Consider the following 17674-nt stretch of genomic DNA (forward strand, 5'->3'; position numbering starts at 1 on the left):
ATGAGTTGAACCTGGCAGTGCACGCCTGTAGTCCTACTTGAGAGGCTGAGGCAAGATCACTTCAGTTCAAGGTTGCAGTGAGCTCTGATCACACCACAGCACTCTAGCCTGTGCCAACATAGCAAGAGCCTATCTTAAATAAACAAACAAAAACCAAAATTCTAGATTAAATCCTTAGAGTCTGCGTTTTACTAAGTACTACACGAGTTGCCAAGATATAAATACAATACAAAAAGACTTTGTCTTTATGGAGGTCAATTCTAATGGAAGACACAGGTGTACAATTTCCATATGATAATGTGATACAAGTATGTATAAGATACCAATACCAAGGTTTACACAGATAACACATCAAAAGAAGGCATAAGAAGTGAACATTAAGAGGGACTTTACCCAAAAGTACAAGCAGTGTAACCTTGTTCTTTGTATCCTCAAAGAATCCCCAAAAATAAAAAAATAAATAAATAAAATAAAATAAAAATAAGAAGTAAAAACTTAGCTAGTTCAGTAGGCACAGGGGTAACAATAGTCAGGTAGAGACAAGTATGCAAATAGGACAGCTACCAAAACTTGAATATACAATGTATCACGGATTATTCCCTTCAGTCTGGGGAAGACTGTGGACTCTTTCTCAGAATAACATGTACAACAGCATGGAATAAAATACATGTAGTTACAGAGGAAATAAACTATAGTAAATAAAGTTATCAGTATATTAACAATAAAGTGGTATAGTAATACATGAATAACTTATTCATATAACACAAATTATATATAATTATATCATAATATCATAACCTGTTCAAGAATGTAACACTTCAGAAAAAAAAAACGTGTAAGACTCAAGATAATTGTTTCCTACATAACTTGACATGAAAACATCTTCGTTTCTACTGTTATGAGCATCTCAAGCCCTATTACCCTTATTACCATGTGTTTTCAACATTCAATCCCTCCGTATAGAAGACACTGAATATAAAGATGTAATTTTTTCCTATCTGTTCATGGATCATAAGAACTCCTCATGTAAACCAAGTGGATGTTCAGGCAACAAGATAGGAAATGAAGGAAATATTTATAAAGAATATATTTCAAATAAATAAACATCCTCTGGAAAGTTAAAAAAAAACCCACAAATAGATAATATAATCCTAAACTAAACTGGATCGGCTCCAAGGAGTAAAAAGGAAATACCCCTACATCAACTGTTATTTAACAGTTTCCTCTAGTTTGCTAAAAAGAGCACAGACAAACAACGGTAAGACCGCCAAAACATGATTCATTTTCAAGTTGAATCCCTCCCTGTTCAATGGTTTACATTGTTTATGACCAGCATCAGACTGTTTACCACACAAACTGTAAATACGTCATTTTTAGAACTAACCAACAACAATGTCCATTTTGTTATGACATGTAAGGTACAAAAAGAACGTAAAGAAAAATGACCATCGCTCTAATGTCTATGCTTCAAAAATAAAAAAAAACCTGCACAGAGTAAGAGGGTAAAATTCTGAGAATAAAATTTTAATAGGCAAACACCTCCTAAAACTGCTGAATCTGAAGAACAGTAGTATTGTCAAATGCTGTGGATTCTCCTGAGATTTCTGCAAAATTACGAAAGCAATAAAGCTGACACAAACAGCATATTTAGACTCAGAAATCTATTATTACTCTTTCCCCCCTGTTCTTTTACAAATGACAAAATCCTTCACTGACTGGCACTTTACAACTTCCAACAAAAATATATTGAAAGATATTGAATATCTGTATTTTCCCTTGGAGGAGAAGATACATGACAGGAGGGATGACCTAATTTATTTACATTATTCCCAAAGCCTAGCATAGAATATGTACGTGGTTTGCTTAGAAAAGAAGGAAGAATAGGAAGAAAAAAGAAGCTTAGAAGAATATCCCGAAAACATGTATAAATGTGGGGACTACAGATTCTTAATCTAACTACTAACACATCTGTAGTTACTCTTGTTGACATAGCTGTCCCATGTGCAGACTCAATCTCTCTGCAGAAAGATTTTAATGAAATTTAAGTTAAGAAACCCATACTATACATATAAATATAGAACAAAACTTTTATGCACACACAAAAAAAAAACTATCTCAGGAAAAAACAGAGGTCCTACTTGTTGGAGTTACAGAAGTTCTCCCCAGGATACCATTTACCTACATATTTGTTAGCCTATCTTGAAGCTTCCTACAGAACCTGTATATCTGGAATTAATTAGATATTACAAAATATTGTATAATGTGGTCAGTATAGAAGCTATAACAAATGAAGTACTCCAAGTCCTCAAACAAATACATATCCACACCCATTCATCACAGTACTATTCACAACAGCTAGCAGGTAGTAACAACCCAAATGCACACAAGAGGATGAATGAATTGTGTTACCCTCATACAGTGGAATTCAACCATTAAAAAATAAGCAAGTGCTGATATATTCTATAATGTGGGTGAAACTCGAAAACATTGAAGTAAAAGAAGCCAGAAACAAGAAATGACTATGATATCCCTGTATTCATAGGCTATATACAGAGCAAGTAAACCCACAGAGATAAAGAGCAAAGTGGCGGTCACTAGGCACTGGGCATAGAGGACAGGGGAACAAAATGCTTAAAGAATATGTGATTTCCTTTTTGGAGAAAAATGTTTTGGAACTAGATAAAGAAAGATGCTGCTTGCACAATATAGTGAGCCTACTAAATGTCACATTTAAATGGTTAATGTTGTGTTATGTGGATTTTGGATCAATTAAAAATATAAAGATTATGTTCTGTGGTAACCATAACCCCTCTATATAAAATTCCCCAACTGGAATATCTAAAAAGGTCATCCATCAAGGGGAATCTAATGGGATAACCACTCTGGTTTTATCGCTGAAGATGAAGATGGACGCACGTTATGATCCAGAGTTTCCACTCAAAAATTAATACACATATTAACTGCAAACCAGAAACCACACAGATGTATATCACCAGTAGTGAAAAGGATAAATAAACAGAAGTCCAAAGGCACGCAAGTCAGAGCCATGGAAATAAGTGAACTAAACCTACCTACAACAACAGAAATAAATCTTCACAAAACTTAACAAAGCCAAATAGACTGAAATATACAGATTCTGTAATTCCCCTTATATAGAACAGAAACAACAGCGTTTAAGGATATTTCCTTAGAAGCAGAACTATTTTTTAGAAGTAATGAAGTGACTACCACAGAAGTCAGAATCCTGGTCCAATGTCATGGGGAAGGTGAACAAAGGGAGACTCTGACAATGCTTCGTTTATTGATTCGGACGGCGGTTATATAAGTACTGCTCTAAGATAAATTATTGAGTTTCACTTTTTTTTTTTGTTTTTCCTCTAACATACAGAAATCCCATAGAGTTGTATTTTAAAATAAAATGAAAATATACACGACTCATGATGATTATTCTTTTTCATAAATGAGTATTTTCATAATAAATTACAGTACTGACCCATTCAAGACAATATTTTAGAAGAGAGAAGTAGAAAGGAGGTCCAGTTCTCTAAAGTTATATAGTACCAAACATTTATTCTACAAACATGGCACCCAACATCCTTATACATTGAAAGAGTTAGGTAGTCAAAATAGCCTGGTAAAAACCACCATTACTAAACTGCCTCTGACATATCTCTATGAGCAGACTATAAAAACTTTTATTTTATCCCAGATCCATTAAATTAAGAACACAGAGTAAGAGGACTGAGTGAGCAGTGGAGAGAGAAAAAACTGGGTTTACCATGCAGCGGAGAGCCGGAAGGGCTGCTTGATAGACCTGGAACAGGGCTACAGCGACCTCCTTGCTTAGATGTTAGTTCTTGTTCAATTTCTTCCAGTCCAGCACTTTTCTGGAAACGGCTCATGCGATTCACTACTCGGGGTGACATGTGTGTACGAACACAAGGCTGGCCACCATAAGGGTTGATGGGGAAGACATGGGAAGTACCCCGGAGAGTACTGACCACCACCCAGCGACAGTCATGGCTGAAGCAGATGTCCTGTACCTAGAAATGGAATAAGGAAATAAATGAAATGGCTGAAATTATTTGGATTTATCTAAGTAAATCACCAAATATGAATATAAACGGCTACCTCATTACCGAATTTACATGAGAGCAGGTTATAAATAAAAAAGTAAACATTCTACAGATGATTACCACAATGAATGTTAATCAAAACTCCCTTAAGTATGAAGTTACTTCAATGGTCAAGGAATATAGAACCCTGAAAAGAGGTGGAATAGAGAGGAATTAAGGTCTTAAAACACTCAATGCCTCCACTACCACACAACCAATAACAACAACACATGCATCTGCAAGAGTTGCCAAAGATTTCCTACAAGGGGCGATACGGCTTTGCAGGATACATGAGCGCTATTGTCGTGACTATTCAACCCTACCCTGGTACTCTCAAAGCAGCCATGCAACATATGTAAGTAAGTAAGTAAGTGTATGTTCAAAAACTATTTTTTTTTTTTTTTGAGACAGAGTCCCTACCCTGGGTAGAGTGCCATGGCATTAGCCTACATCATAGCTACATCAAATTCTTGGGCTCAAGCAATCCTCTTGCCTAAGCCTCCCAAGTAGCTGAGACTACAGGCATTCATCCCCACACCTGGCTAGTTTTTTCTATTTTCAGTAGAGATGAGGTGTCTCTCTTGCTCAGGCTGGTCTCCAACTCCTGAGCTCAACCAATCCACTCGCCTCGGCCTCCAAGAGTGTGAGGATTACAGGCGTGAGCCACCGCACCCAGACAAAAAAAAACTCATGTTTATAAAAAAAGTGGCAGGTCAAAGATCTGACCTAGAGAAAGTCAGTCATTAATTTGTATAACACTTATATATCAGATAAAGAACTTCTAGAATTTTTGAATTAGCGACTTGAACAAAAATATCTCCATTTACTTTCTTCCATAAACTCAGAAAACTTGCTGCTGTTCTAAGCATTTTTAAGCATAGCCACTAAAAGGAAGGGAGGTCACAGATATTTAAGAAAGTTTTTCTATATCGACTAAATTAATTTTTTACCACATAAAGCAATTACCAAACAGTGCTCTAAAAAAAAAAAATCTAGGTAAGATGAAAGCATAGAATATTTGAGAAGGGATTTAAGACGAAAAAAAAATGTATGTGCACATACACTATACTTATATATACTACAAAACTGTAGTTTTTATATAAAGTATATTAGATTTTATTATAATAACATGGAATATACTGGTACTTTGAGATGAGAACCTGTTGGCCTCCTCATTTGCTGCAAATTAATTGACTTCTCTTTCTCCTCAAACCACTTGTTCTCCTTTTTCTAATGAAGCCTTAGGGACAAGTGCAGAACTTTCAATAACAGAATTTGGCACCCTGGGTGGGTCCATCAGCACCCCACAAATGCTAGAACAATCAGGGAGCAGCCCTGGGTCAAAGTTGTCAGTCCTTCTGTATAGCAGCTCTTCTTTTAGAGGTCAGAGAGCAAGGTACAGCCCCGGCAGCCACCGGAGCCTGTTTAGTTCGGGGGAACTCCCACCTCTGCAGTAGACACAGCTCTCCACAACCTGAACTGAGCACCTGAGGAGAAGAGAAAAGATGTGGGAAGTGTCGGGATGCCAGGCCTTTGGTTGAGTGAGTTCCCTGGTGTGCAGGCTCAGACCCTGATTCCAAACCCGCCTGTTGGTTTTGTTTGGGGGCACCTTTGGGGGGTGGAAGTCATAAGGTTGAGTGGAATTAGGGAAGTTGATCATTTAAATTTGGAGGGAACAGCAAACTAAGCCACCATTTGGGGAGGGTTTCTCAGGAAATGAGGGGATTAGGTCACCTATTTGGGGAGGGTTTTGAACCTTCCAGCCGCTGGGCGTCATATTAATCCCCTTTGGATTCCCATTTGTTAAACTTCAAGCCCAGTGATGGAGCATTTGAGGTGCCATTTGGGGGTGGCTCTTGTCCTCTCTGGATACCCATTTGTTTGATGCCCTGGCAGTTTTGTATCCCCTGTACTGTACGTTATTTATAAGTTTAGTTGAGATGTAAGGAAGCTCCATCTCAAGGTCCCCTGGAGCTACAAACCCACGTGTAAAGACAAAAGTGTTACCAAAATCCAACATATACGGCCGGTGTGTGAGCAGAAGTGCCTATTAAATGAAAATGCCCATTTGATTGATAGGCTGTTGTTAATGTTTGTGCTGGGAATTCCTCATATTGTTTGTGAGGTTTTGAACCTATATCTAAAGATTATTGTGATGGAAGTTGAGGAAAAATGAGGAAAAAAGTGGTGCCAAGCGTAGAGTGTGAGAAAAAGTGGTAGCTGATGGTCCTTGGTTTATTCTGGGCTGCTGGTTTTTTCCTCGGGAATCTGTTGTTGGATGTCGATTGTGATTTGGAGGTACTTTCTAAAGGGTCTTCTCTATTGCCTTTTCCTCCCACAATTAATCTCAATTGGCCTTTCTACACATTTGTGAAAGAAGAAACCAAATAGTCTCATTTGTAGAATAAATAAGCTTCTGATAAAAGAAATAAATCCTTTAAAAATGAGGGAAGACAAGAACAACCCCCTTCAGGCACCCTAGTTGGCTTATGGTGCCGCTACTTGCAAGTATTTGTATTAAAGGCAGGCCAGGTTTTCTAGGATGTCCAATTCTTGTGCATAAGTTTTTACTGAAGGGCAAACTATATCAAGGAAAATTCAGAGCTCAAATAGTCAACCTGCCACTACACAGTTAAAATGTTGTCTCAAAAGCTCTGCTTGAGATAACCTCATTGCCCATGATTTAAAAGAAAAAAATTACATATATATGTAATTATGTATATATATAAATTAAGTAAAATTCCTCAGAGAAGTATGCTCTAAAAATTGAATCTTCAAATAAGCCTAAATATTTCAGAAATGCATCAGAAACAAAAGCTATTATGTGGCCATCAAAGGACAAGTTTATAAAAGAGCCTGAAACCCTTTAAATAGAAAAGAAATGTTAGTCTTCTGTATCAAGACGAGATACTTCATTGCTAGACTACTGCTGGACAAATTATCTCAATACATGAACACACCCAAAATGCAACATGTCTGCCAATCTTTGTTACTGTGACATATGCCAATGACATAATGATGTTTATAATTAAAGAGGATCACGAAAACTGACACATGTAACTCCTAACAATTCTAGTATTTCAGATAGAAAGTGTTTAATCTCCATAGTTTGACTTGCTTAATCTCTGTAGTTTACCTACAATAAAGTTCACTTTAACTATTCTGAATAGATTAGGGATCCTTTTTTTTTTTTTTTAAGAGAAGAAATAGAAGAAAAGAAAGAGGAAGGGAAGGGCAGGACAGAGTATAAATAGCAGAAGCGAGAAAGGAATATAGTACCAGATGAATTCAATATCAGAATATCAAATGCATTTTCATATACCAAGATCAAACACACAAACAAAAATATCTTTAGGTTTATCACTGAGGAACTTACGATCCACCCACAGTGGAAGTGAACTAAGTAATCTAAAGCCTTTTTCCAAACACTTATAATCAACACCTCTTCCTGCTCTGTCAGTGAAAAGGAGTTTTCTTTGTTCATTTTAAGAATACTTGTGATATGAGGTGATGTTAACAATCAGTATCAAGGGACAAAGACGGAATTATAGCAAATGCTTACTTAGAGAACTGCTACTAGAGAAATGACAATGCTCTACGACCTTGAAGTCACATCAAGGTCACATACATAAATGAGCAGAGAAGGACTGCTACAAAATATTAACTATCAAGAGAACTAGGGAAAGTTTAATCCTTTAAACAACATACAGAGGATAACAAGTTGCCTGCTCATAAAATACTAAATGATGCAACTGCTGAGATTATGGAACTATCTGGGTAGTTTTTCAGACATTATTAAAAACCAAAAAACTTATACAATGGCAAACTAGTAATAAACTGATGGCATCATTTGCGTGATATTTGGACTTCAATTATGGAATGTTATTTCTAGTTAACATTATCTCATCACAGTTAAGAAGAGCTGGGTAAGAGGGGTGTCACCAACTTACTTGTATAGCACTAAATATGATGGCCAGTAATGTCACGTACAGGGCAGGCAATTACGATATCAGAAATCTGTAAAGTACAGATACCACTCACTACCCAAATTCCTATTCTCAAACTTAGAAAATAAACATGCTTAGGTACTTATTTTTTAAAAACACTAACTATTCAATATTTTCAACTCCGGAACAAATCAGAGTTGACTAGCAATAGACACACTGTGTCAGTTCCAGGTTAGCCACACTTCAGAAAGCTAATAAACTGAAGTAGACCGGAGACAAGTATAGATTTCCTGGAGTCAGCAAACTTTTCATTACAAGGACCGGATAGTAAATTTTAGGCCTTACAGGCAGTAAACCAAAATCAAGAATGCTACGTAGGTATGTATAGTAACAAGAAGGAAATAAATTTCAACAAAAATTCTGTTGATAAAATTTCAGTATAATTTTTTTGTAATATAAGTCCACTAATTAGAAGAATGGTTCTCTTTTCTACAAAGATAATATTTTGCTTATTAGGCTAGAGTTCAGGAGTTCTAGACCAGGCTGAGCCAAGTGAGGGCTCCTTCTACACAAAAAAATAGAAAATTAGCTGGGCATCATGGCCAGTGCTTGTAGTCTCAGCTACTCGGGAGGCTGAGGCAGGAGGATTGCTTGAACCCAGGAGTCTGAGGTTGCTGTGAGCTATGATGACATCATGGCACTCTAGCCTGGGACTACAGAGTGAGACTCTGTTGAAAGGAAGAGAAGAGGAAGGGAAGAAGAGAAGAGGAAAGGAAGAGGAAGGGAAGAAGAAGGGAAGGGCAAGGGAAGGGGAAGGGAAGGAGAAGCAGAGCTTCTATTGCTATAGTTTAGAAGAATCTCCACAGTGTACAGAGGAAAACCTATACAGAAAGCCTGTACATAACAAGATTCCATATAAGACGTGAGTTAAGAAAATAAGACCAATGAGATTAAGGTACTTTTAAAAATTCAAAAGCAAGCAGATGTTTTGTTTTGGATTTAATGTAAATATAACTATATGCACATTATATCAATATAATAGTAGCATATAATTACAGAAAATCCTTTTTTTTTTTTTTGTTAAATCACATACACATAAACTGAGAGACAAGTATTTCTCATACACTTGGAACACATCCTTCCTGGCATCTCTTTATGCATAAAAGGATATACAGTATATCTGGCCATTTATATATGAAGTCTGACAATTAAGTGTTACAAGCTTGCCATAGAAAAAGTGCTTCATACCCATTGCTGAATGCTCACGATGGTTACCTTTAAAGTGCTCCCCTTGGGAAGCTATGCACTGACACCAGAGCCTAATCTACTCTTGAAAGCATTTTTGGAACCCTTTTTTGGAATGGCCATCTCTGGAACAACCATCAGAGCTGTGACCAAATGAGGTCTGACAATTACATTAGCAGCACTGTACAAACAACTCAGGAAGGTTTCATAACTTTGGTGTATGAGTGTCTCACAGGTGTGTTCATGTCAACACATAGCAGTGTCTTGCTGAGTGGCGTTCATTATTGTTGTGTGTCCCGCATGTGATACAATGACAGCACGGGGGGTCATCAGAAAAAGAGTTCCAAAACTGCTTTTCAGGGTGGACTAGGTGCTGGCTTGTATGCCTAGCTTCCCAAGAGGAGTACTTCAAAGGTGACTGTATCAACCTCTATTAATAGCAGTGATTAAATTTTAGAGTTATCTTAGCAATCTAAAATCTGAAGCTGAGATTCTCAAACTCTAGTGTGATAAGAAGCACTTAGATTACAGGTAAGAGATGCAGATCCTGTGGTCCCATCATCAGAATTATGATTCAGTGAGGTAAGGAGGGGAGAGTCATGACCCAGAAATCTGCATTTTTAGAACACTTGGGTAATGACTCTGGTACTATAAAGACAGCAATAGTAGGCAAGAAAATGAAGCAACCTGCAATGGCAGTCCCTCCAGCTGTATATGAAACCTTAGAAATTATGGAAAAGATAGTTTATTTAAAAATAATGATAAAAGCAATGATTGCTGAGCACTGACTAAAAAGGGCAGGAGGAAAGCTCCTGAGTTAAAGACAATGATCTATATCTCGATTGCTGTGATAATTACATAAAAGTATCTGTTGAGTGGCAAATAAAATATCACCTTAAATGTTCACTCCCTCACTTGACCCCACCCCAGATGCTTAATAGATGATTGCCAGACCTCTGTTACAGCAAGTGCTGACACAGTGATTACCATTCAGACAAAAACGGGGGCTGCTGTAGGATTCTGAGAAAATACCTGCTTTCCCGATAACAGAAATTAACATCACTGACGCTATCTTTTCTCCCCATCTTATTACCTTGAATTCTCAAATAACCCCTAGGGAAGTGGCATTTATAAAGCAATCATGAGGGAAAGAGAGGAAAAACCACAAAGATATCACTGAGTAATTGTATCAAGACCAATAGCAGACTTATAACATGATAAAAACAAACCCTGATTTTTAAAAGTCATGGTTAAATGTGGTTTTGTTTCTGTAGCCAAAAATATGCCTAATGATTTAAATAACAACTCCCTTTTCAACGCTATTAGAAAAGGAGGAAAATCCAAAAGCAGAGAGCTGCTGGATGAAAACTATGAGCACTTAATTTTTAGATGCCTATGAAAAGGGCAATCAAAACATAATGATAACTGACATATGGCAATAACTAACCCGCCAAGGTCCAAGCCACCAAATGAGGCTATGTTTAATGAAAATACATAAAAAGAGAATTAACATACAAAGGCGTTCACAATATGGTACTATGTAAAAAGCACAGGAAAGTAGGGGCAAGAAGTACTACGTAATGTTAGGTAGGCTCAGCGTGATTTCATTTTACGGAAATTAGGGTGTATGTGTGCGTGTAAATGCACAAAAGAATCTTGTAAATACTACAGTGTTAACAGTGGTTAATGCTGGGTAATAAAATTATGGGTGATTTTAATTTTCTTCTTTTTGTCTCTGTTTTTGGTCAGTTTTCTTATACTAGATATATATAAGTTCATGAACTCATCCTAGAAAAAGTGCCCTGTACCAATATGGTGATTACCATCTAAACCTGCCAACCATAAATGCTTTGTCTGTGGCATAAGTCCCATCTATTAATCCTTATTTCATATCCATTTAAAGTACATATGATGTCATAATTAAAAGGAATATGTATCCTGTAGTTGTTGGGGTCAGCTATTTATTAGGACAATGTGGTTGCTCATGTTTTTCTGTTAATTTAAGTCTTTTTTCTATAATACTCTATAAAATGTTGAGAAAGTGGTGTTAAAAATCAGCAAGGTGGATTACAGAATTAATTATTCATCCTTTTAATTCTGTTGGTATTTGGGCCAGATATGGTGGCTCACGCCTATAATTCTAGCACTCTTGGAAGGCCTAGGCAAGTGGATTGCTTGAGCTCAGGAGCTCAAGACCAGCCTGAGCAAAAGTAAGACCCCATCTCTACTAAAAGTAGAAAAAACTAGCCCAGTTACTCAGGAGGTTGAGACAAGAGGATGGCTTGAACTTAGGACTTTGAGGTTGCTGTGAGCTACAATGATGCCACTGTACTCTACCTTGGACGAAAGAGTGAGACCAAATATATAAAATAAAAACAAAATTCTGTTGCTGTTTGTTAATGTATTTTGAAATTCAGTTTTAATCAGCCTTAGCAAGACCAAGACTTCATCTCTAAAAACAGCTGAGCATGTGGTGGGTACCTGTAGTCCCAGGTACTTGGAAGGTCCAGGCAAGAGGATCATTTAAGCCCCAAGAGTTTGAAGTTGCTGTGAGCTATGACACCATGGCACTCTATCAAGAGCAACAAAGGGAGACTTTGTTGTCTCACACACATACACAAAAGAAATTTCAGTGGATACACATTTAAATTTCCTGGAAGATTTGACTCTTAAGCATTATAAAATAACTCTGGTAATAAATATTGTTTTTAGTAGATTTTTATGTTTATACTTCTTATGTTTGTGGTTTGCATAATATAGCTTTTACATGCAATTACTATCATCATATTAATGTCTTTTTATTCCTAGGGAATCTCTTATAGGCAATTTCTTCCTTTATACTGGAATATATTAATATTTAATGTAATTTTAATATGGTTAGATTTGATGTACCATTTTAATATCTAATATCTGTTTTCTGTTTATCCTTCTTTTTCTTGTTTCTCAACCCTTCCTTATTTTGCCTTATTTTGAATTAAATTTTTTAATTTTATTTTTGTTTTTACTTGTTTCTTATTTTTCTTTTTCTTGTTTCTCAACCCTTCCTTATTCTGCCTTATTTTGAATTAAATTTTTTAGTATGGCATTTTCATTAAAGTATTGGCTTTTTATGTATAGCAATGTTGAATCTTGAAATACTATAGTTCCATACACCTACCCCCACCAGAGCATCCTTCTTCCTTTATGCTATAGTCATATGAATTACATGCACCTACAATATAATCCCCACAATTTCTTACAGATAAAATTATAATTTTATCATTCCTATATATTTTATACGAACTTTAAAAAGAAACAAATCCTTTCTCTTCAATAAGAAATTTATCACATTCATCATTACTTTCTTGGGCAGCGCCTGTGGCTCAGTGAGTAGGGCGCCGGCCCCATATACCAAGGGTGACAGGTTTAAACCCGGGCCCGGCCAAACTGCAACAAAAAACTAGCTGGGCATTGTGGCTAGTAGTCCCGTAGTGTGCCCGTAGTCCCAGCTACTTGGGAGGCTGAGGCAAGAGAATTGCCTAAGCCAAAGAGCTGGAGGTTGTTGTAAGCTACTGAGGGCAACAAAATGAGACTCTGTCTCTTAAAACAAAACAAAACAAAACACTCACGATTATTACTTTCTAAAGATCAAAGTTTGCTTCTGGCATCCATGTCACTTTAGCGTGATTTCTACTGTGGATATGCAGTCTTTATTCCTCCTTTATCCTTGAGGGATATTTTTGCTTGATGAAGAACTTCCGGTGGCCAATATTTGATTTTTTTTTCAGTCCTTTAAACATGTTATTCCACTGTCATCTGACTTCCATGGTTTCCAAAGAGAAGTCAATAGTTTGTCAAAATGTGCTTTCTCTATACGTAGTATATTATTTTTTCTGCCTGGTTTTAAGATTTGGTTCTCAGAATGTTGTCTATGATGTCCTGAGACTTGGCTTTTGTTGTATTTCATCCTATGTAATATTTGTCTTGTAAAGTTGTAAATGTATATCTTTCAACAAGAGTAAGTTTTCTACCTCTGCATATTTATTTTTCCTTCACTCTCTCTCCTCACCTTCTCCAATTGCTATACATATCTTAGATACATTGTCCCACACACTGCTAGGATGTTTTCTATTTTTCACTCATTCAGTATAAGAATTTCTAGTTATCTATCTTAAAATTCATGAACTTGTTATCAATTCTGTTGTTAACACATGCAGTTCATTTTAATCTTTGATACTATATTTTAAAGTTCTAGACTTTACATTTGGTGTTTTCTATATTTTATTTTCTCTGCTAAGATTTCCCATCTTATTATCTAATGAAAACATCTTTTCCTTCATAAAATTGAGCATAGTAATAATAGCTACTTTAAAATACTTTCTACTGTCTACTAACTATATCTAGATCATCCAGGAGTTCATTCTGCTGATGAGCTATGATCCTACGGATTGAAACAACAGCTCCTTCCTGACAGTTTCCCACCCGTCATGTCTTCTAGCTAGCCCTACTGATTTCAGATGTGCCTAGCCAGCCTCCACAATCACGTAAGTCAATAAACCTCTTTAATGTTCTACTGATTCTGTTTCTCTGGTAGGGTCCTGATAATGAGGTTTAATAATGAGGTTTAATTCAGATTATATTATTCCATCTAATGAAATGATTTTAAGTTTTCCAGAATGTCTGCCTAATGCCAAATATCTCCCTGAAACAAACTTTTGGATCTTTTAGCATATGAATATCCTACTAGGGAGGAAAAAATGCTAATATCAGGAGGTTCACAGGACAGGGTGCTTTGAAGAAGAGACCAAGAATATAGCTGGACAATATTTTGCCGAAGACATCAAGCATGTGACTCATGAATCCACTCAACTAGCAAAAGACAGCAATAGAGACAGAGAAATTCAAGAAAGATATGTGGACTATCCTATTGTCGAACGGCATAGATCTCCATGATGTGGACAGAAGATACATAAGGTTTTTACCAACATTGTTTCACCAGAAACATTGATAGCTTAAACTGAAGTTACAAAGACAGGATAAAGAAAATGAGGGTTACTTGATCTTGCAAATTCTGTAAGCAGACGATAGTTTGAAAGCACTACTGGCTCAGCGCCTGTGGCTTAAGCAGTTAAGGCGCTAGCCACATACACCTAAGGTGGCAGGTTCGAATCCCCAGCCCTGGCCTGCCAAACAACAATGATGGCTGCAACCAAAAAAAAAAAAAAAAAAAAATGGCCAGGCGTTGTGGCGGGCGCCTGTAGTCCCAGCTACTTGGGAGGCTGAGGCAGGAGACTCGCTTGAGCCCAGGAGTTGGAGGTTGCTGTGAGCTATAATGCCACGACACTCTACCCAGGGGGATAGCTTGAGGCTCCGTCTCAAAAAAAAAGAAAGCACTACTCAGCTGCAAACCTCTGCTAGCTTTTAATGAAGTGGATGAATGACTCCAAGGGCAGGGATGTGGGCCTAGAAGTACGAGTTATAAGTACAAAGGCAAGGGGCAGGCAGAGCTACAGGGCCAGAAGACAAAGCTGCAGTCTAGGTTGGCAAAGCCTTGAGTCAAATAGGAAACTCTGGCTTGAACTTGATGGAATTTGTCCTGCTGGATTTTAAACTTGTTTGAGACCTGTGGGTCCTTTATTCTTTCCCAAGATTAAAGATACAGTAATCTTTAAGTCTTGATACTAGATAGTGATATTACTCCAAATTTATTTTTCTTTTCCAAAGTCATTGTGCCCATTATAAGTCCTATGCATTTCCAGTTGAATTTTAGAATTAGCTTGCTAATTTCTATTAAAACAATCAATTAATTGTTGTTAGTATATAGAAGTCCAACTGATTTTTGTATATTGACCTACTATCCTGTAATCTTGCTAAAATCATTTATTAGTTCTTATTTTTTTAAATAGAATCCTTTGATCTTCTATATAGACTTATCATGTCATCTTCAAATAAAAGCCAGTTTCACTTTGCCCTTTGTGATCTGATGGTGGTTCTTCCCATGTTCTCCCATCTTCTCTTCACATCTCCAGGGTCCTCTCTCTTTGCAGCTCTCTTGTCTCTTGTCCTCTGTCCCAGCAATCTATGACCTTGGTGTCCCTTTCATCAACTCAGTGAAGCTACCTAGCTCCATCAGGGTTCCCCCTTCCTCTCTGGTGACTGGAAACTCCTTCAAGACAGTAAGATGGAGGCATCTTCTCATTTGCTCTTCATCTCCCAGCGATGGTCATCCTTCCATACAGTAACTAGAAAAACCACTATTTAATGTTGAGTTATTTAGGGGAGGAAACGAGCTCCTACTACTCTATACTAGCCAAAAGCAAAGGTCCAAATATTGACTCTTTATTTGGCAACTACTGTGCCAAGTGCTTTGCTAAGCATTTAAATATAGTATTTCTGGTATTTGCTCAAACACTCTATGAAATATGTTATTATCCACATTTTACAGCAGAGTAACTTGAAGCTTTGGGAAAGCTGCTAGCTTATCCACAGCTTATACGATTACTAAATAATCAGTATCGAAGTAAAACTAGGAAACTAGGAAAATGGGAATGATGACTGACTGGTAAGGAATAACGGATTTAACTGTTAAAAATGTTCTGAAATTAAATATTAGTGATAGTTTGTGAAACTCAGAAACCATAATAAAAACCAGTGAATTATATATTTAAAAAGAATGAATTTTATAGTATGTGAATTAAATTTAAATTAAAATGATGACTTGGGGAAAAAATTGGAAAGAAATCAAACAGCCAGAGAATCATAAACAGAGATGCCAGGTTAAACAAATAAAAATACAGAAAGTCCAGTTAAATTTGACTATCAGTATAAGCATGACAAGGCAATATTTGGGGACATATTCATACTAAAAACATTACTTTTATCTAAAATAATCATCATCAGTATCAATTAATACTATGAAATAGCTAGATTCTTTACCCTTTGAGAATTAAAGATACCAATCATACTATTTTGTAGTATTCTAATATGACAAAACTAACACTTGTCTGATTCATAGATGTTTCAAAAGCAAGTTTGCCATTTAGCAAAATTAGCATGCTAAGTATAAAAATAACCTCGGTCTCCTTGAGGACGACACTATGGAAGCATATTAACAAAATACTTGTCAGACTTAAACTTACTGTTGAAAACAAGACTGTATTTCTTACTGCATATGTGCTTTGTGAAGAAAATTGCTGTCAGATGCAGAGGATACCCCAAGTCACAGACCTCAAAACAACTTAATTCAGTATAATTAGATCCACATACGTGTTTTTTTTTTTCCTTGCCTGATTAAAGTCCCCTCAGAGTCACTGCAGGAATCCAGAACAATTTTGTAGTACTCAAAGGTAGCTGGATAGACCATGTGCCATACAAAATTCATGATCAGTGTTAAATTTGAAATATCAGTTCAAAATAATTTTCAGTAGAATCTTATAATAATCAATTTTATGGTCGCTAACAGAAGTCCTCAGATCTTATTGTATAATGCTAAGAAAATCAATCTCCTAAATTATAGAAGTGTGCTTTGGAGCACATGATTTTAATAATTTCTATTGAATTTTCCCACTTCTGAAATAGGAATAGCATTGGCAGTAGCAAACATTTGTACTACGATATGCAAAGCACTGTTCTAAGGATGACGATACCAAGAAGCTTAAGCAACATTTCTATTTCCATACTGGTTTTATAGATAAACAAAATGGCAAATAAAGCTAATATAAAAGAGATATCAAAAATAGGTATTAAAAGTGCTCAAAACATTCAAATTCTAAAAGATTACAGGTAAGTTAGAACTTATCAGTGACTAGAACAGATGAGATAGGGTTTAAAAAAACAATATAAAATGAGCCAAGCAGCATGTTAAAATATTAAATCTTTGACTAAAATGCTCATCTAATTTAAAATTTCCCTGTGAAAGAAACAAAGCAAAAGATAAGTACGCTTAAGAATAAGCCAGCTGGCTGTGCTGGAAAGTAAGGACACGCTCAAAGAATGACAGAGACACGGCAAAAGGACACAGACACCGAGCTCGTGGGCTCCCACCGGCCAAGGCTGGGACATTTTGAGCACTACAATAATTACTGAAAAAATATAACCCAATGAATGAAATAGGAATCTACTAGACCAAAATGATGTTAGTCAACAAAAGAAAGTTTCCTGAGGAATGGCTCTTTCAATAGTGTAAAATTACCTCCCCACAAAAAGTATATTATTTTTAAATGTAAAAGAGTAACTTCACAGTGAAGCAAACTGGCCAACACTCTCTGTCACGTGATTAAACTGATCATCATCAGAAATGATGAATATGGCTCCGCGTCTATAGCTCAACTGGCTAAGGCGCCAGCCACGTACACCTAAGGTGGCGGGTTCGAATCCCCAGCCCGGACC

General features: G+C 36.6%; 1 protein-coding gene across 1 annotated transcript in view; it reads right to left on the reverse strand.

Annotated features, from left to right (window-relative positions):
* Positions 1-17674, reverse strand: part of BCAS3 (BCAS3, microtubule associated cell migration factor) — a 611572-nt gene that overhangs the window by 360586 nt on the left and 233312 nt on the right. The window contains exon 13 of the mRNA XM_023516602.1: positions 3779-4043. Within this exon, the coding sequence (XP_023372370.1) occupies positions 3779-4043 (265 nt within the window). The remainder of the gene's footprint in view (positions 1-3778; positions 4044-17674) is intronic.

The sequence above is a fragment of the Otolemur garnettii genome, unplaced genomic scaffold (assembly GCF_000181295.1).
Source record: "Otolemur garnettii isolate 467f Iridium unplaced genomic scaffold, OtoGar3 scaffold00094, whole genome shotgun sequence".
Classification (NCBI taxonomy): domain Eukaryota; kingdom Metazoa; phylum Chordata; class Mammalia; order Primates; family Galagidae; genus Otolemur; species Otolemur garnettii.